At 42.2% G+C, this 20,116-nt stretch overlaps 1 protein-coding gene across 2 annotated transcripts in view; it reads left to right on the forward strand.

Moving 5' to 3' along the window:
- Positions 1–16,902, forward strand: part of ass1 (argininosuccinate synthase 1) — a 29,479-nt gene extending 12,577 nt beyond the window's left edge. For both annotated transcript variants that reach the window (XM_080874190.1, XM_080874191.1), the window contains 7 exons: positions 672–762; positions 4,948–5,032; positions 7,227–7,291; positions 9,627–9,758; positions 12,108–12,264; positions 16,371–16,436; positions 16,529–16,902. In XM_080874190.1, coding sequence (XP_080730316.1) covers positions 672–762; positions 4,948–5,032; positions 7,227–7,291; positions 9,627–9,758; positions 12,108–12,264; positions 16,371–16,436; positions 16,529–16,577 — 645 coding nt within the window. In that variant the 3' untranslated portion in view covers positions 16,578–16,902. The remainder of the gene's footprint in view (positions 1–671; positions 763–4,947; positions 5,033–7,226; positions 7,292–9,626; positions 9,759–12,107; positions 12,265–16,370; positions 16,437–16,528) is intronic.
- The last annotated feature ends 3,214 nt before the right edge of the window (positions 16,903–20,116 follow it).

Below are 20,116 nucleotides of genomic sequence, written 5' to 3' on the forward strand. Positions count from 1 at the left end.
CAAATGTCTGTCAACGAGGGCAACTTTAGTGGATTTTAGGGTGTAGACTTGAAGGTCTTATTGTGCGATGCCCATTTAGGGGAAGATTCTTCATTTGAAAATAAAGCAGAAGGGGAAACGTCACTCAGAAAATCACAAGTGGAAAACTGGAAGATTAGAGAAGAGTGAGAGAATGGCAGAAACACGATAGAGTCGGCAGATTCTCTCAGACGGGCAGAGCTGCTGCTCAGATCGGTGCTGTCGTAGCATCAGTGGGGTTTTATTGTTTTTTCACTTGTCAGGTATACACTGTTCTTTAGGATGTGAGTAATTTCATTCTCGTGCCCTTTCCCACTCTTTCTCGCTGTGTTCTGCTTTTCCTCGCCTTCCCCTGTGGTGCAGGGCCACATGGGGAAAATGAAACCAAATAGAGGAGAAAAATGGAACATTGATTTTTTTCCCCCTTTTTTTTGTCTTCACTAAAGTCCTGATGTCGTTTTCAGGTCTCTTCTTTTTCACGCATCATTCCCTCTGTTCTTCTGCCCGCCGTGTCCTCACACAACAGTCTCTTAATACTGTTTTTTTCTTCTTTTTTCTTTTTGATGAGGTCTCAAGAGGTCTGAGTTATTCCTCTCAGGGAGTGAAGTGTGTGAAATGGAGAGAGTGAGTGTGTGCCTTTGTGTGTTTTTCAGAGTCGTGCACCGGCTGACCTGTACCTGATGACCAAGAACCCAGAAGACTCTCCAAATGTCCAAGATGTGCTGGAGATAGAGTTCAAAAAAGGTTTGTGGGCTCGCCACATGTGTCACCTGTTGATCCCTCCATCAGTCTGCATCTGTCTTTTACCTGTTTTTGCAGTACTGTGCAAAAGTTTTAAGCCACCCATCGTTTCTTTTTGCTTTTATTCTGTTTCATTTTTGAAAGTTTTCAGTAATAGGTCTCCAGGTTTTTTTTTTTTTAAAGCTCTTTCAAAGTTTTTCTTTGACTGCTTTTTCACTCATTTTCAGCTCCGCCCTTGTATCTGCCCATTTTCAGAACACTGCTTTTTGTTAAGCCAATGATCAGTGAGTCATTCAAGCTTAAAAAAGACACCTGTATTGTCTACAATAACAGACAGCTTAGCAAAGAAACTGTTTTAAATGGTATATTTGGGTGCTTTGTTACTACCACGCGGTGGCAAAACACATAATTTGCTGTAATTTCTTTTGCTGAATCTTTGAAAAATGCCCAAAATAACAGTTTGACAGAGATGGCGTAGGATCAACACACAGAAGAGCTTTAAATGTCCTTAAAGAAGCCCAGAGAACTATTCCTGAAGACTATTTGAATACATTACAAGAAAGCTTGCCTAATAAGAAGTGTAGAAGAAGAAGAAGCATGTACTTTTTATACTGTTTCTGTTTGCACATCTTTTAATAAATTGCTGCACCTTTTCCCACAGTTTTGTTGCAAAATATAAAGAAATCAGGGAAGGTGCAAGCCCTTTACACAGTACTGTTCATGTATATGATGGAGGAGTTTGTATAGAACTTTCCAAAACACAGAGTAAAAAGTCTTTCACAGTTTGAATGAAAGCTACACATTAAAGATACGTATACATGTTCCAAGATACAGACAAATAATTAAACATGGAGTCACATATTCATTCCAACATACACACAAACAGATGTAAACGATGGTCCAGAGTAAAGAGAAAAAGATTAAGGGAAAGATAACCTGTAAAAATTAGTTTTCAGCAGCCGTTTAAAGCAAATCACAGATTTGGCCGGCCTGACAGGCTGAAGGAGGCTTTTCCAAAGTTTGAGCACCGCAGTCTCAAAAGCAGTCTCGCCTCTGACTCTAAAGTAAGAGGGTGGAACAGTTAGGAGACCTTGATTCAGCCATTTGAGAAGTCTGCTGAAGCGATGATGTCTCAGTAGCTCTAATAAAAGAAACAGGGGCCTGTCCATGTAGAGCTTCATATGTTAATAAATTTCACTGGGAACCAGTGAAGGGAAGAAAGAAGGTCTGTAATGTGTGAGAATATGCGTTCAGCACTAAACGGAGACTGGCTAAGGAGGACTGAGAGATGCACATCAAGAGCGAGTAAGAGTAATCGAGGGAGGAGAAGATTAAAGAGTGAACTAAAAGTTCAAGATGACTGAAGGACAGTGAAGGCTCGATTTTTGTGATACTTCGGAGGTGAAACCTTTATCATGCGAATTGAAAACAGACAATTCAATTGACCTGTTGCCATGTATTTGATGAATAATTGAAGAATGGATGTGGTGATGGAGGACCTGCACAGGGTTGGTGTGACGGATGAGCCACTGTGGTGACCTCTAAGAAGGAGGTGAATTATATGGAGGATAATCACGCAGTGTTTTTAGTGTCATTTCTTTGGCCTCTGCCTTACTTTGTGTTGCTCCATCAAACCTGGAGACATTCTGTTGCACGTCATGCATAAACATTCAAAAAATGTGTTAAATGTAAACATTTCGGAGCTTCTGTTAATCATCGTTAAGAGGTCGCGTCCACTATCGCTCACTGTCCACTGCAGGCCGTACCTCATCTTGTTACTTAACACTGATGGTTACAGCTGTAGGGCTACAGATCTGAGGCTGACTCAGCTGCACTTTATCACCATTTCTGACCACCCAGTCTTATCCCTAACCCCTCACAGCATTACTTGGTCCCAATCTGCCATGTTTGACCCGGGGGCACACACACAGGCCGGAAGCATTAACTCCAGCTAATACATTGAGCCCTGAGGGGCCAGGGGAACGCTCATTAGATATATTGCTACGAGGCTCAGGGTGAGTAGTAGAAAGTGTCACATGTTTGTGCAAAAAGAAAACTGCAAGACGCATCCAAGCCTGGGGCAAATGGCACAGATGTCCCTTCATCGTGGTTCCTCGGTGGAGGTTGAACTACGGCAACATCAATAGGCTGAGGAGACACTAGCGCCTCTGATTGAACAGACTTAGTGGGCAGCTTTACGAGCTATAAGCTATAAGGGTAATTTAAGGGAAGTTCAAAAGTTTAGCAGGAAATTTTAAAGAGCAAATGAAAATGCCTTTCAGTGGATCCGCAACGAAAATGGATACCCCGATCTCTCTTTACCAGTTTCCCCCAAAGAAATGTTTAACTCCGAAACAAGTTGCTCGGCGTCGGTTATCTGGAGATGCTTTTGTAAAACAGCGATGCTCTAGTAAAAGCCCGGTCTGGTTTCGCGGGCCCTTTGCATGCCTGTGCTCCATTTTCACACATATTCTCTGTGCCTTTTATTGAGCGCTCTATGACAAAAGCTGTTTTAGTTGTCCACACAAAGGCCCAAGCCTACTCCTCCCTCTGAGCACAAGATCAGCACAAGAATGTTTCATTTCATTCCCCCTCCCACCTTTTCATCCCTGCCTTTCTCACCAACGTTTTCTCACTGATTAAAAAAGAATATTTAACGACAGGAACCTTTCTACCCCCGTCAAACGCTCCGTTCCCCCAATTCTCTCCCCTTTTTTTAAGTGGAAAAAAAAAATCATCCCTCCCTCCTTTCTTGCCAAAGAGGTAAGGAGGAAAAAGAGACACAGAGGAAAAATGTAAAGCAGTAATTTTTCCTACAACTGTGTCTGCGCTCCCATTGTCTGCACTGTTAGGCCACAAAAAAAGAAAAGAAACTGAAGAAAGGGGATCATGAGTGGAAAAATACCCCCTCGGTAAATGATAGAACCCAGAACAGCGCAAGGACGAAAAGAGCCGACCCCTGCACTCCCACGTTCAGACGCTCAGCTAATTTATTTAAACTTTTAATCTAATTATTAAATATCTAGGAGAGGTTTTTAAAAAACACACTGCCCTCTCCTGCTTTCACTCTTTTTTTCTTCTTCCCCTTCTTCTTCTTCTTCTTCGTCTTCCATGGGAGCCACCATGATTCCCGCGATATGAGAATGGGCTGTCAACAAAGCCCTTGTCTAAAAAAATTAGCCAAGTCCCTCACATGTCAGTCCCATTAGAGCTTAGCAAACGCTAGCTGAAAAGCAGAGAAGTGCTGCTCTTCTCTTCAAAGCTGTTTGACTGACAACTGCAAGCACGCTCAAGTGTGTGTAGGCCACGGGATGGACAGCGCAGCGGATTTCGTCCTGCTTCCTCCTTGCGTAGTCTTAAAAAGGATATATACCCCCCCTCCTTCCACCTCCACCTTTGGCCTGCGTTGCTTTATCAAAGGCCACGAATAAGCAGGTCTATGACAGTGATTGATGCGCACTTGGGTTAAGTGTGCGGAGAGATCGTGGGCGTCTAAAGAGCAATAGGAAGATGAGTGCAGGTGCTTTAGCTTCCAGCACATGCGCAAAACACACACAAGAAGTGAGAAGGAAAAAAACCTCTGAGCTGAAGAGAGTATGGGTAACAAAGCTGTGTGTGTAATTGAATTAGGTAAAGCCAGCCCACAATTTCACAGCTTTCATATGAGACGGGCCTTTGAATTTATTAGCCCTTCTCTCCATCTCCTTTTGTAATGGCTTTCACTTTTAGCTGGAGACTATTTATTTGACTGGCTGAGATAATAAGCGCTTGTCAGCAGATTTGATAAACTCTCCTTTGTTTTTTTTTGTTTTTATATCTGTTCAGTGAAAATTAATAATTTGTTTTTTAAGCCATTTGTCCAAAACATTTTTTTTAAACTAGACTGTGAAAGTAAACTTTATAACTCTTTGATTCTTTGATGTGTTTCTTGTGTTTTTGAGCGTTACATTAATTTATCAGCTGCCTGCTTTGCTGTAGTTGTTCTTTGTTGTATCAGAAAAACAGAGAACTTGGATATCAGCCTATAGATACAATTTTGTTCTGTTTGAATCTCAGATGTAAGAAAGCATGATGTAGAGGATGGATAACGGCCTGCATCAAAGCTATTTTAGTTACTATTTATGATTCTGTTTCTATGTTGGTGTTAAAAAAAATCTTTTTTTCTAAATCAGTATTTTATTCCTGCAGGTGTTCCTGTCAAGGTGACCAATATGAACGATGGTATTTCCAAAAACACAGCACTGGATGTCTTCTCTTACCTCAATGAGATCGGGTAAGCATTTTTCTGTGGCTTCAAAACAACACGCACCTTCTGTGTACGCCTGTAAGTAAGCCTCTCTATCAGGATCGTGTCCCCAGAGGTGGAGCAGTGGTTAAGTTTACCACCTCTAGAATGATGTCTGTCGCTGCTGGCCCTGGGATCAACTTCCACCAGTTTTCCCTCCTGCGTTTCTCTTCCAGCCTTGTTTCCTCTCTCTGCTTTCCAACTGTCAGCGTAAATGAGAAATACTGAAGGTGAACCAGGCGACACCACAGAACAAACTGTTTTCCTCTGCTGCTTTTGGGTTTCAAGGTGTTTCCTGTGATTTTTATTTTACACACACTTTTTTTCTTTAATTCTTAACTTCAGACCTTCAGACTAATGCAGCACATTTCTATTGAGTTTAAGCACTCAGATTGTTTTCTTATTACAAAAGATTTTTAAGATGACACACACACACACACACACACACACACACACACACACACACACACACACACACACACACACACACACACACACACACACACACACTCTGATTAATACATCAGGGGCAACTCTGGGGTTCAGCAAACCACGTCTCTGATCAGTGGAGGACATGCTCTACCAAGCAAATGCATCATTGTGCGAACAGTGCCCCTAATCTGTAGCCAGATGCTACAGGTGTGTGCTTTTATTAAACTTGTGCAATGATGTTGATGATGCATTCCTATGATCGCATGATTGGTGTGTATCTACCCAAGATATTTTGGGTTTATTTGAATTCTTACTGCTCTTTGACACAAGCACCCCAAAACAATAGCTGTATGGGCCACATTCAGGTGTCATTTTCCTGTAGTTGCTGTAGAAGCTGTTCATTCAGTATTAAGTAGCTGCGAGCCAAAGGGTCTTCAAGAATCACTTGTAGTAATTTATCGATCTCTAAATAAAAGAGTTTAACTTCAGGTAAAATAAACATTTATGTGTTATTTAAATGTTTTATGCCTCCACATTTGTAGTATAATTCTGATAAAGTCACAGCAGGCGGACATTGTGCCAGACACAACCCTGGTTTCTGGAGCTCTATTAGCCCTCTGTCCTCTAATAGGATTCCACTGGAATGTTCCAGATTTTGGAGAATTTCGAAGGAAAAGGGAAATCTGATAACAATTAAAAACACCTAAGTGTCAAGTGTTAATTTAAAGATCATGAGTAGGTCTTTTAAACTATGTATGACCATTTAATATTTCTACATTTCATTATCTGTTTCTTATTATCTCTTTCTCCGCCTCCTCTCTTTCATCTGCCTCAGTCATCATTGCTCTCTCTCCTCCCTCATTCTCTTTCTCGTCACCTTCAGCCTCAGCCAAGACTCCTGAACTCAAGTCAGGGGTCTAACAAAAGAAAATGTGGGTAAACATGCTTATTTATTACTGGTACCGCCATAGTTAGTTATTGCAGATCCGACATGCAACCCTCGGACTGGAGACTTCCAGGTAATGTTAGGCTCGAGTATTTTAAAAATCGCCCTTTCCTTCTGACAAATAGCTTGGTTGCATTCTCACATCATATCAGAGTTTGTTCACTAAGTGTGTGAGCCACTTAAAAGAAAGTTTCTCTAACAGCAGCTAATGGCAGCGCTCACTGATAGAAAAGTTCAGCATAACTTCAAAAACTCACCTCAGCATTGCTGTCATCAGAGAGAAGTGGGATTCACTGTTTTACAGCCTCATTCAGAGTAAACAGGCGTGGACACCTGGTACAATACAAGCTGAGGTGAACAAACGACAGGCTGTATTCACTACAGATGAACTCCAGCTAAAATGTATGAGGTGACTCGGGCAGGTAAAAATGTAAAATATTTCAAAATATTTTTATTTCTGATTTATTGCTAAGTGTTGATATTATTCAAACATGTTAAAATATATAGTTTGCACAAATATATTTGAGCTGGAGAAACATGCTGGCCGCCCGTGGCCATTGTTAAGGAATGCATAGCAGCTGGCTGAGCGTGTTATTCGTGGACTTTTATAGGCAAAAAAGTGTAACACACATTTTCAATCAACAATTTCCACCTGTTTTCTGCAGTGTGGCCCAAAATGTCACACAGATTGAATAGAAGGGAATTTCAAGGTCAACAAATTAGGGAATTGGCGGAGCACTTCTTCCTTTTTGATGATCTAAATAATTTAGGAGTTTATCCAACAGTCTTGTCTTTATCTCTTAGGGGAAAACACGGAGTGGGCCGGATAGACATTGTTGAGAACCGTTTCATCGGCATGAAGTCCCGAGGTAAGACTTAAAAATGTTTTGTTCTTCTTTGTCTCTTTTTTTGTGCCAGATTCACCATTCCTGACTTACTTGAGCAATAATATCCACTGTAAATGCAGTAAGGTGCATATATTTGCACTTACTCTGAACTGCCTCATAGTATTTTAATTTTACATGCACTGAAAGCCTTCCTTTCAACATCCAGAGCTTTCATCCAATTTGCAGTTATTTTACATGAATGCTTCAAGTGTCACCTCTGCTGTTCTACTTCCATAAAAGTGGGCCGGGTGGCGAGCACGCTTCTTAAGAGAAATGTTTTTCCTGTGGTTCACCTGGAATCATAGACTCCAAAGTTGCTTCCATTCACTTATGCATGCACACATACAGAAAACACACACCGTGAAGAGGAAAGGTGCACACGCTCCAGTGGATACACACAAATGCACAGTCGATCACGTATCTGCGCACACATCGCTCTAGGATGGTTTTTTTGTCTCTTTATCTTCGGCATCAGCAGGCAACTTGAAAAGCTTCTTTGTTAGGTCTCTACATGTATTACCACAGCAAATATACAGGGCCAGCGAGCAGCCCTGGCCTTGCGAGACACGCTTACACAAACTGTCCTCTTCCTCCCCGACACTATGTGCTATGATTGGCAAATTGACTGGCCAACAAACTGTGGCTGTGGCGCCACTTGGCAGGTAGAAATTGGAAAATGGGAAGCCCACTTTTCTCTCCCCTCGACTGAACAAAAGATCAAAGCTGTTTCCTACACTGAAGCAATAGGAAGAGGTGGAGCAAGAGGTGCCCGAGTGGTTGAATAACTACCATCAAGTGTTCACGTTGCTGTCCTCGGAAACGGCACTCGTGTTAGCACAATAGAAGATGGGAGGAATTGAACGGGGACATGTCATTTGTGTTGGGTCATATTTATTTGTGTGGGGTCAGGGAGGCGGCAAGGATTGAAATGGTTTGTCAAGAATCTTGTCACTGTGCTACAAAGCATTCAGCAGCCTGTGTGCCAGACTAACATTTCCCTCCTGTCAAAACACTGTCAGACCTCTGACCAGTGCACCCATGATGGCCTCAGCAAAAAGCAGTCGGAAATGGCCTCATCTTTTGATGAGCGGGCTGCCTCGTCAAAAACTGCTGTCAGACATCAAGATGCTGGCTCTAAAAATACTTATAAAAGTCTTTTTTTTTTAATGTCTTCATCTAAAGAGTCCCACCAATAATTAACCAGCTCATCTAGAACAGGGGTGGACAACTCCAGGCCTCGAGGGCCGGTGTCCTGCAGGTTTTAGATATCACCCTGGGTCAACACACCTGAATCAAATGATTAGTTTGTTACCAAGCCTCTGGTGAACTTCAGGACATGTTGAGGAGGTCACCCCTGATCTAGAAGATATTTAGCTTTATTCGCTTGCTTGCGCTACCTGTTTATGCTCAGCTAACAGTTTGCCTGAAGGGTCAAAGAGGATCAGCTTAAAAAGAATAAATTCCTGTCCTGAACCCCTGCAGGCCTGCAGCCATGGTTAGCATACCTGCACTGACTGTATAAACCTCAAAGCCACTGGATTTTCTTTCTTTAAGCCTAACTAAACTGCCACTGTTGGGGCTTAACCAGATAGCGTTTCATTGTTTCCTACTCTCCGTGAAGCTAGTTCTGTTTTTGGAGCACTTAAGCAGAGTTTTGTTCGGGGGCAGTTTTAACTCATTTATCTGATCGAGCCTAGAATGGAAATGTCTTTACGTGCCCTCCGTGGCCCAGGATCTCCAAAAAGCCACAAGCCGCTCTTGCGGCAGCCTTTTTGAGGCTTTAGACAATTAGCGGCGTCACTAATGCTTTGTTTTTTTTACCTGCGAGCACAAAATAAATGCTTCTCAGATCAGCGGTCTTTAGGCTTGTACAGATTCGGATTTTACCTGACATTTAAGTGACAGCTTCAGTTCTCCTGTCATCTACCTCATCTTTTCTCCCTCCCTGTCCAGAGGGGGTAAATTGCAGGGTAGTCAGAGCCGTGGTCCAGACTCCGGGCTGACAGGGGCCTCCTAACCTGTCACAGGCTGATCCATGTTTTGTGAGCACTGTGAAGGCCTGTCTGTCAGACGGCTGATGTAGTTGTTTGGCTGCAGTTAGTTCAAATGAACAGACCTTGTAGTTTATGTTGCTATGACTGGCCTGTGAAGATTATGCCTTGGAAGTAATTATGTGCACTATCCCAGTGCCTCTAAAAATATGATATTCATGAGCAGTCAGGCTTGTAAAGGTGCCAGCACTCTCATCTAAAACCCAGCTGAAGTCTTTTGTGCAAGTTTGACTTTGTTTTGTTGATTTTTGCTTTGGTTTGTTTAGGGATATATGAAACCCCAGGAGGTACAGTTCTGTTGAAGGCCCACTTAGACATTGAGACCTTTACCATGGACAAAGAGGTGCGGAGGATCAAACAGGGGCTTGGTATCAAGTTCTCTGAACTTGTGTACAATGGTGAGTGCCCAAAATATCTCATCTTAATTATGTTGTTTCCTCTTATTCTGTTTTTCTCCTGTGCAGTTCCTGCAAGAAAGAAGCAAACACGCTCAGTGCATCCGTACACTGCTGTGTGTTCAGTGTGTTTACACGTGTGTGTCGAGCTTTTCTCGGCTCAGGTGTCCTAATCCTCCCTTCTGCTCACTCTTCACCTTCATCCACATAATAGGATCAGTGCCATTACAGACTGACTACTAGGTTGCTTCAGTTATACCCTCCAGAGGCAGGAAACACACACACACACACACACACACACACACACACACACACACACACACACACACACACACACACACACACACACACACACACACACACACACACACACACACAAAGGTGATACTTTGAGGAGGAGGGCAGAGATTAAACCCATTGTGGGTTTAAATCATTAATAACTCTGCAGATAGCAGACGGCTGGTAGTGGGGCTTATGTTAACAATCCACCTGTTCAGCATCTGTTTTTTTGCAATATTTACCTAAACAGTGTTTTATAGGAGAAGACACATTTGACACTAAACGACTGATTAGCGGTCAAATAAATGCTTAGTTGATTAAAATGAATCTAAATCCGCTTGCAGAGGTTTAAAGAAAGCCCAAATCTTAAAGCATCACTTTCACATCACTTTTGAAAGCAAAAGACCAAAATGACGGATTTCTTTGATTGACGATTTAAAATAATAATTCGTGTAATCTTCTCAAACAACCACTTAACAGAGCCATGCTGGCATCTAGAAGCAGCTAACACGAAGATCAAAAAAGAAAGGAATGATTGTCTTTGAACATGGCCAGATGATGAGGTGGAGGTCAGCCTCTGGTGAGAGAAGGACCCCTGCTGAGTGGGGTGTGACTGACCTCTGAACATATATAGACGTGTCCCTCGCCCATCTGTCTTAGTGACTGATGATCCAGCTCATCAAAATTGGAGAAAAGAAAGGGGGAAAGGATCTTTACCTGAGACAGAAACGAGACCAGAGCAGAGAAAGAATTGTATCTCATAAAAGAGCGAACAGTCAGATCTGTGTGGCCATCCGTACTTGTATTCAATAAATAAGGAAAATACAGTGGAAAGATTTTAAGCAGTTTAGATGTTAAATTGTTATTCATGTGCCCAAACGTATCCATTACAAGGTGTCCTGATTCCAGGTGTTTGGCTTTACATGAAAACAAAGAAGCAACAGTGACGACTAAAGTCCCCAGAAAAACAACTTGTTTAGACCAACGTGCCTCCCAAGTGTCTTTGAAAAACCATTTGCAGGTGAACTGTGAAGATGGATTTTTAACACTGCATTAAAGTAAATAAGAAACAAAAAGTCAAAAGCTTCCAGGTTTTATTATAGCACTTATGTAGATCTTGGGCTGTGTGAGCAATACAAAAGTCAGCAACACAAGCACTTTTCCACAGTCGTGTAAGCAACAGGTAAGATCTTAAGAGTACAATAGTTTCTTTTTCTATAGTGTCCACAAAACAGGTGGACATGGCAACCATGATGATATTCAGTGGTTATTTTGGAACTAATATGAAGCCTTGAACTTCATTTATTATGGATGAAAAGCTAAATAACCAGCTAACGCTAACTAAGCTTAGTTTGCAAGGTGCATCCGTTCACTATGCGAGTGCCTCACATAAACCCTGATATCTTGTAGTTGGTTCCAATTAGCTTACAAATAAAGTTCACAAAGTTGAAAATCCTTCCATTAAAACACTTCAAAGATAATCTAAGGGTCCACTGACTCCAGTTAGCAGAGGTGAAGCTTAGCAGATGGTCTGCATCCACCTGTCATTCAAAGCATCCACATAGAAAGACACTAGAAGGAGAGGGAACCGTTAGTGATGTGAAGCAGGCGGGTCCTGATTAAACCTTTTCCCATTTTTGAAGGGACTGTTTAAAGTGATGACTGATAGAAGTGAAACGTACTGCTGACGTGCTAACTAAGCTACAGGGTGACCTTGAATAACCAATCATGACCAGCTGGCAGCTGTAAAGTGACAGCAATATATCACTGCTTTATATGTGGATGGGCATCTATAATGCATCATTTTAAGCCTTGTTACCATTAATACTGGCAAGTTATTAAAATATTATCTATGAACTACTTATAAATAGGCTGTACACATGTTTAATTATTCTCTAAATATGGGATCTTTGATGGGGATTGACTCATTTTTGTGTGGATGCCTCAAGTGGTCATTCGAGGAACTGCAGGTTTTTTTTTTTGTTTCTTGTTTTTCAGCCCTGGTTTTGTCTTATCTCTCCATCTGCCTGGACTATAATAAAAACAACTCCTAAACCAACCCTTGCATTACAGGTTTCTGGTACAGTCCAGAGTGTAATTTTGTGCGACACTGCATCGCCAAGTCCCAGGAGAACGTGGAGGGCAAAGTGCAGCTGTCTGTCTTGAAGGGTCAGGTCTACATCCTGGGACGAGAGTCACCCAAGTCCCTGTACAACGAGGAGCTAGTCAGGTAAGCAGAGGATGAAATACAAAAAAGTGCATATGTGTGTGTGGTTGTAAGACAGAAGTGACAGCTGCGTGTGGTGCTGCTCTGGTGCATCCACATGTTCACCAGTCGGCCTGTTATTAGGTCACTTTGACAAAGCTCTCTGATGATCTCCACATCAGCATACTTAACTGACCCTGCCTCACAAAGACATCAGAGAAGTGTCAGACTCAGTTCCTGCAGGGCAGACCTCAACACCCCCCCTCCGCCCCGGCCTCTTAGCTGTGGTAACAGTGGGTTTGTTCAGGAGGGTGACCCCTAATGCCCTCTGGGCAGGCTCAGCACTGACCAAAGTGAAAACCTCCTCCATATGTCTCTCCATCTCCACGTCAGTCACACACACACCAGTTGTACCCTAAAGTCAGAGAGCTAATGGTGTTTTCAGCCAGACGAGAGAGGTGATTTCACTCGGCTTTTAAGAGGAAAGCACCAGCATGTCATGCTAGTTAAGCAGGTCAGAAAGAGAGACACTAAAAACATGCCTCACACAGTCAGCCATTCAGTTCCTTAGACTGGTTTGGCAAGCGAAACAGCCAGTTTAAAAAAAGGAGAAAAAATCAATACGGTGAGTGTACATTTTGTCCTGTGAGAGAGGGGGAGATAAACAGAGATTATACTGTACTCAGACCAGGCACGCAGCCAGCTTTAGTAACCCATACTGGCTTGTTTCAGTTTAGTTTTTTTTTACTAATATTCAGTTTTTGCTAAACTTTCAACTCGTTTTAGATAAATTATAACTCCTCATTCCTTTAAACAGACAATTTGCTGTATGGTTTTAGTTGATGAACGCTTGTGTTTTGATACGAGGCTTCATTTTATAAAGTCACATTTCTCAGCAGGGATGATACGTCTGTGTGACTCAGTGTTGTGTTGCACCATCGCAAAGTCCTCGGGGCCACTGACAGATGGGCCAGTGGTTCCACATAAAGGGGCTCTTTAGAAACATCAGCCCCCCAAAAAACTCTCACATTAGTCTCAAATTTAGTCACTCACACTGACACACTGGCTTTATTTCTTACCCACGGAGAGCAGGTTTTTCTTGATAAGGTGTTGTCTTTTCAGGAAAACACACGCCTGTGACTACAGACCTGTCGCCCTACATGCTAAACCTGAGAATAAATGCTTGAATTTACGAGACCAAGCCGACTCTCAGGTGCCTTTCAGCAGTTAAAAGCAAAAAGATATTCAGTTTCATATATACTTTTCTTTGTTGATCGTATACAACAAAGAAAAGTATGAAATTCTTTATATGTGGCAACGTGAAACCAACAAATGTTTGGGTTCTTACTAAAGTCTTAAGTAAGATGATGAAGTTATAAAGAAAATAGTCGTAATAGTTACAAAATTGATTTTGTTCATCTTCTGGCCTCTTCTATTTGTGCCGCACCAGTGCTCAGTTTCTGAAACTAGTGTTAGCATTAACATTTAACAACAATGAGGAAAACATGTCATACATTGCAATTTTTTAAAGATCATAGATCTCACTGCATTTTATAAGATCTGTGTTTGAGATACAGAATGTGCATATATAGAATAAAGACACTATTTTATTTCAGAGGTGCTCCTGGTGAGCTTTTGCTTTCGGTATGTAATTTTGCCTCAAAGTAAGAAAATAAAAACTCAGTGATACACCTGAAACAGGAATACGCTTTTATTTTTTCTGTAGTTATCGATAGCTTTCTCCAGGTAGCTGAGATGGTGGGACACCAGTATAACCAGAGTAGCTGTGAAAGCTACCCAATAAAAGAAAAGGAGCAAAAAGGGATAGTGACAGAAGCTAAAACCAAGAGTGAAACTTAGAAGGGGATTTGCTCAATGAAAAGAGCTCCAGGACTTGGGAAGGTTCAGAAGTTTCAGCTGGAATTATATCTACTAAATCAGTTAGCAACAAAGCCTAACAGCCTAATACAAAAGGGGCTTTAAAATGGAGGCAGCGGGTTAGGGTGCAGGGGGGAAGTTGTCTATTGGCACTTTAGAAGAAACTTTATTGGATTATTCTTTAATTGAGAACAATGGATAAAACAAACTGAATGAAAACTTGATCTATTTCGAGAAAATGCAGTGAACCAGAACTTAAGTGCTTTCTATTGTACAATAAAATGCATAAAATCCCCTAAAAATAAGTGTTAATACACACTCATTGGCTACTTTAGTAAGTATTGCAGCACTGGGTTGGACCCCCTTTGCCTTAATCTTTTATGGCACAGATTCAGCAAGGTGCTGAAAACATACTCCTCAGAGGTTTTGGTCCGAATCGACATGACAGCTTCACACAGTCGATGCAGATTTGTCAGCTTTACATCCATGATGAGATGATATCCTGTTCCAGCACATCCAAAAAGTGCTCTACTGGATTGTGCAGACCATTTGAGTACAGTGAACTCATTGTCATGTTCAAGAAACCATCCTGCTGGAAGGAGCGATCAAAGGACAGGCACACAGTGGTCCTAAAGGGATGGACGTGGTCAGAAACAATACTCAGGCAGGCCCCAAAGTGTGCTAAGAAAATATCAAACACACCAACAGGCTGAACTATTGATACAAGGCAGGATGGATCCATGCTTTCATGTTATTTACGTGAAATTCAGACCATGCCATCTGAATGCTACAACACAAATCGAGACTCGTCAGATCAGGCAATGTTTTTCTAGTCTTCTCCTGTCCAATTTTGATGCCTTGACCATGTCTACATGCCTAATCGCGTTGACTTGCTGTCATAATATTGGCTGATTAGATTTTGCTTTAAAAGCAATTAACCGAGCGTTCCTAACAAAGTGGCCATGCCAGACTTGTTGGAATGTTTTCCAGTTTCTACAAAACATGTAAAACTACTTAACAACACATTTTTATAGATGTAATATGTCATTGATATACAAACGAGTACTTACTTATGTATTAGATGACAAGCTTATTGTGAATTACTTCTTCGTTGCCACTGACAGATGGACGTACCTGACAGCGATACACCTGGAAGCAGCAATCTCATACACACACACTCTCACTTATTTGCCACTACATGAAAACCTGTCAAAATCACACACACACACACACACACACATAGAGACCAGATTAGGCATGAAACCCCCGCTGACATCCTGTTGGCTCTCCACAGGCAACAGTAAACGGCGTCATTAACACAGTGGTAATACAGCCCTTCGCCGCACCCATCTGAGACAGAAATGTCACCCTCCTCGCTCTCAGCAGTCTCCGCTCTCAATTAGACTGCAGGGTTTCTTAAAGGAATACACAATCACATGCTTGCAGACACACAGGCACAAAGTGCTGTATTCTTTGTGGCCACTCACTCATAATGGTGTTCAGGTGCTGGGCAGGGAGCCTTGTATTGAGAGTTGATGATTTAGTTGTCGGCCTTTCTTTTTATAGTGTTTATCCTATCATTTGTTGGCAATTTCCTCTTTTGCTAAGTGCTTTTGAAGAATGAGTGCAAGCTGTACACCGGGAGTTGGGGGTGTCATAGAAGGAGAGGACTCAGTAAGGGAGTGTATTAAACACTGCAGGTAGAAACTGCTGTAATTACACAGCACACGGGCACTCTTTGTGAGACACAGTAAGAAGAGATGACTACACAACAAGCAGCCTCGACAACATGGGACAACGCACCGCCGCAAGTTATAGATTTACTACTTTTTCACAAGAAGTGGATAAACTGGAAGACAGACAGCAGATTACAAAATCATCTCAACACTTAGCTCACAGTTGATATGATGGGATTGTTTGTAAATGGGTTATGTGCGTCTTTTGTGTTCTTGTATGCGTGAGCGTGTTTTCATTCTGCTGTGTTGATGCGCAAGCAACTAAAGAGCATTCAGAGGAAAATCAATTGGGACACTGTTTCAAAAGATTATCAATGATCCAGTTATCCCAGCGGTTGATGAGGCTCTGTCTCTCTTTATGTTCACGCCAGTGACGGCAAACACTTCAATCAGTTTGTTACCCCACTGTCCTCTAACGTTTGCCTTCAGTGTTTGGTCCCTCCTTAACTGATCCCAGATTTGAAGATTGCTCCCTGTTGGCTCACCTGCTTCTTTTCTGACTTCTTTTTGTTTCAGCATGGACGTGCAGGGAGACTACGACCCGTGTGATGCCTCTGGATTCATCAGGATTAATGCCGTCAGGTTAGCGTTCGCCTTAAAACCAAAGAGTGACTGTTTATTAAAGCCAGCTCACACCTATGCTTCATCCTTCTTTGTATATTTTTCTGCCACAGGTTAAGGGAACACCACTGCTTGCAGGGTTTGTCCAGCACCAAGCAGTAGTTGGTGTCAGTTGTGGAACAACACCTTCTTTTCTTGTTTTCTCTCTCCATGACATATTACAAACCAACAAATTTTAGTCTTTGTGCCTCTAGTATCTACCTTATGCCTTATTATGTAGTGTTGGTTGTATTAGCACAATAGGAAGCACATCATTTTCATAGTTGAAAGCACGTAACAGCAGGATTGGCTCACTCCAAAATATGAACTGTGGATAAACTCTTGATATGTATTTCTTAGTATTTGGTTCCCTGGAATTTTCTATTCTTGGCATCATTATTTTAATACCATGAACTGTTTGTATTCAAATAAAAAGGGGTGAAATTTCCTTTTTCTTTGTTTCTCTTCCACTTTTTGGTGTTTCATTATAAAAAGCACAAGTCATTTATGTCTTTGGCAGACTGTGTATTTGTTTTTTAGTTTTAATGCATGCCTGTTTAAGTCTTGGGGCCACACTCGGTGCCCCGAGGAAGCCGTGTCATATTTTACAATATGCAGATGTAAGGGGAGCGCTGCAGAAGTGAGCATAATGGTTCAGTGATAGACACTGAAGTGGAAGCAATGAGGTCATTTCTGAGCTCAAATGGCACAAGTCAGATGGAAGGAAAACCAATTGGACGCGATACATATGTATATTCGCCAAGCATGGCGTCCCCACGCTTACACGACAGAGGCAGGAGGGGGTATTGTAAGGTTCACTTACAGCTTTTTTTCTTTTCTTTTTTTTAAATTGGAAGGTGGTACATTGGTTAGCACTGTTGCCTAATAGAAAGAAGCTCCTGAGATCAAATCTAATCTGGGGCCTTACTACGTGGAGTTTGCAGGTTCCCCTTGTGCATGTGTGGGTTCTCTGCAGCTAAACCAGCTTCCTCCCGCAATCCACACAGACATGCATGTGGTTAGGTTAATTGGTGATTCTAAATTGACTGTAGGTGTGAATGGAAACGGTTGTCTGGCTCTGTGTGTTATCCCTGCGACAGATTGCCGACCTGTCCAGGGTGTACCCTGCCTCTTGCCATGTGATAGCTGGGACAGGCTCCCCTGCAACCTTCAACTGGATAAAAAGGAGAAAATGGATGAAAAATGGGTACGCTCTTTTGGATGACTATTTAAAGATCTGTGAATAGGTGAACGTGGTGCAGTGTCGCTCAACAGGAAGACTTGAACGGGAATTAACAAGATTAGGAAGGAAATCTATAAAATTAGCTTTAATGTGGAGATTAAGGCATTAGGGAACAAAACTACAACTGTACTGCTGAAAACACGAGTAAAATATGTGTATGCTAATGTGGCGGGTTATTGTTACAGCGGCTTTTCTGAATCAACTGAAATGTGGCAGCAGATACTAAGTGCTTAAGATGTCGATGTTGTATTGTGACAACATTTTGGAGGTCGACAAATTAAAGGAAATACTGACTTGTTGACCTCATTCCTTTGCCCCCTCGCAGCCTGGATACTCTGAAGGAAAAGGTCCTCTACACTACATTTCATTAAACCAAGGTTCATGTTATACCATGACAAAGCAGTGAAGAGCATTTCTCTTCAGTTTAAACTTTCTCGTTCACTTTTTTAACCTGGATAACTGCAGCCTGTTCAAACACCATTACTGGTATAAACCACTGGGGTCTAAACAGGCGCAAAACAAACACTGTCTAAGCCGTTTTAAGAGATGCACTGCAGCCCTGAACATTTCTATTAATCACACAGCAGAAGTGCATGTGAGAATGCAAATGTTAGCTGGTCTTCAGCCTACCGGCTTCTCATTATAAAGTCTATGTCATGTGGGATTGCACTGATGTGTGAATACATCTGAAATGGACCATTTGTGGTTCCTACATGTGGAACAGCTGTGGAAAACAAAACTGCAAAATTCATGTTAAAAAAAAAAAACAGCTTAAAAGTCTTTGATGTGCAGTCCTTAAGCATATGCTTGCCCCCCTGGATTGGCTTTGAAAACCCTTAAAGGAAGATGTTACTACACTGAGCGATGACCTCTGCCCTGTGAAGAATCATTTCTATTCTGATGGGAGTTGTCTCTTCTTCCATAGAGCATCAGGCCTTCAAAGTAAATACAGTGGACACACTGTGATTGGAAAGCACTCTCCCTCATCATAATAGAGGCTTCTCTTTCTACGTTTTAGGTGTTTGCAATTTCCTTTTATGGTTAGATGTAAAAATAATTCTATGCTGTAGCTGTTTCTCTTCTTCTTCCCTAGTTCCCACCACTGAGAGATGTCAGTCCTGTATCGAAGTGCTGGGTACGCTGTGGGCCTCATATTAGGGTCCACAGGCACAGGAGACCCCCCGCCAGGTCTAATGGGCAAAGAGGAATTCTCGGACCCTTTCAGTCCTGCAGCAGCCACTCAGCCACTGCACAATTACACGGCAGGCGTCTCAGTCTTTGCCTGGTCAATTACCAGCCAGTCCCTGCATTTACTGTTGTGCGCGCACAGGTTGTAAGATAATCAGTGTCCAAAATTGCCCGGTTAGAATGAAGGGATGGAAGGAGAGTTATTCAGATTAGTCAGTCAAGCTGAAGGGGTGGCAGGAGGGATGGGGACAGCTATCAATCTCAATCTGGCTTCAGTGGTTGGAGAGGGGGAGGATTGTGGTGACCTTTCTGTTTTGTTTCTAGAAAGATATGATCCTGTGGAATTTTTTTACTGATATAATAGCTTGCATGCATTTCTTTTCAGAATTACAAGGTTGCGTATTGAAGTTTTACTTAGGTGAATACTGCTCTATCAACAACTCTGCACGTGTGTGTGTGTGTGTGTGTGTGTGTGTGTGTGTGTGTGTGTGTCTACTTACCATATCACATGTCATATCCCATCCGCCACCCCCTCCCTTCTACCTGCCTGTCCGGCCAAGCAGGTATGAAAACTGTCCCACACCTGACCAAGGGAATTAATCATCCTTGACCCTGGACCAATTACCCCTCATTACCCACTATGTCTTCCTCTCAGGGGAGAGTTGTGTGACAATAGAGTGACATGAAAGTCAGCGGTAGCACAGGACCGATGGACACTCCTAATGGACACTTCTGTGCGACTGTGTCTTCTCAGGAGGCCAGGTTGACTAGCCTTCCACTCCCTGTCACTCTTCCGCAGCACATGTACAAAGGAGGCTATTGTCCCGGATCACAGTTCGCGACCTCTTGAGCTGAAGTGCAGAGGGCCGCCGGCAACAAAAGCTGGAAAAGAAATACTCAAAGGTGGTGATGATAAGAAGGTTTAGTTTAACTTTATTTAACCATTCGGTACAGCTTTCTAAGATGACAGCACTTTTAAATGGATTCTAAGTTACTAATAATTTATAGACCAGTTATGCAAAATACTAAAATCTCTTTGGATGAAAGTCCAAACTTCACTTCCATCTAGTATTAATTCAGCTGCAAATGTTTGAAATGTACAGTGATTAAGTGCAAGAGAAGGGATGGGTGGTGTTGCTAATGCATGATCTCTCCAAAGTGTACCCTACCTCTCGCCCTATGTCAGCTGGGATAGGCTCCAGGCCCCCTCTGCATGCCTGAATTGGACGTG

The sequence above is a fragment of the Rhamphochromis sp. 'chilingali' genome, assembly GCF_963969265.1.
Source record: "Rhamphochromis sp. 'chilingali' genome assembly, chromosome: 2".
Lineage (NCBI taxonomy): Eukaryota > Metazoa > Chordata > Actinopteri > Cichliformes > Cichlidae > Rhamphochromis > Rhamphochromis sp. 'chilingali'.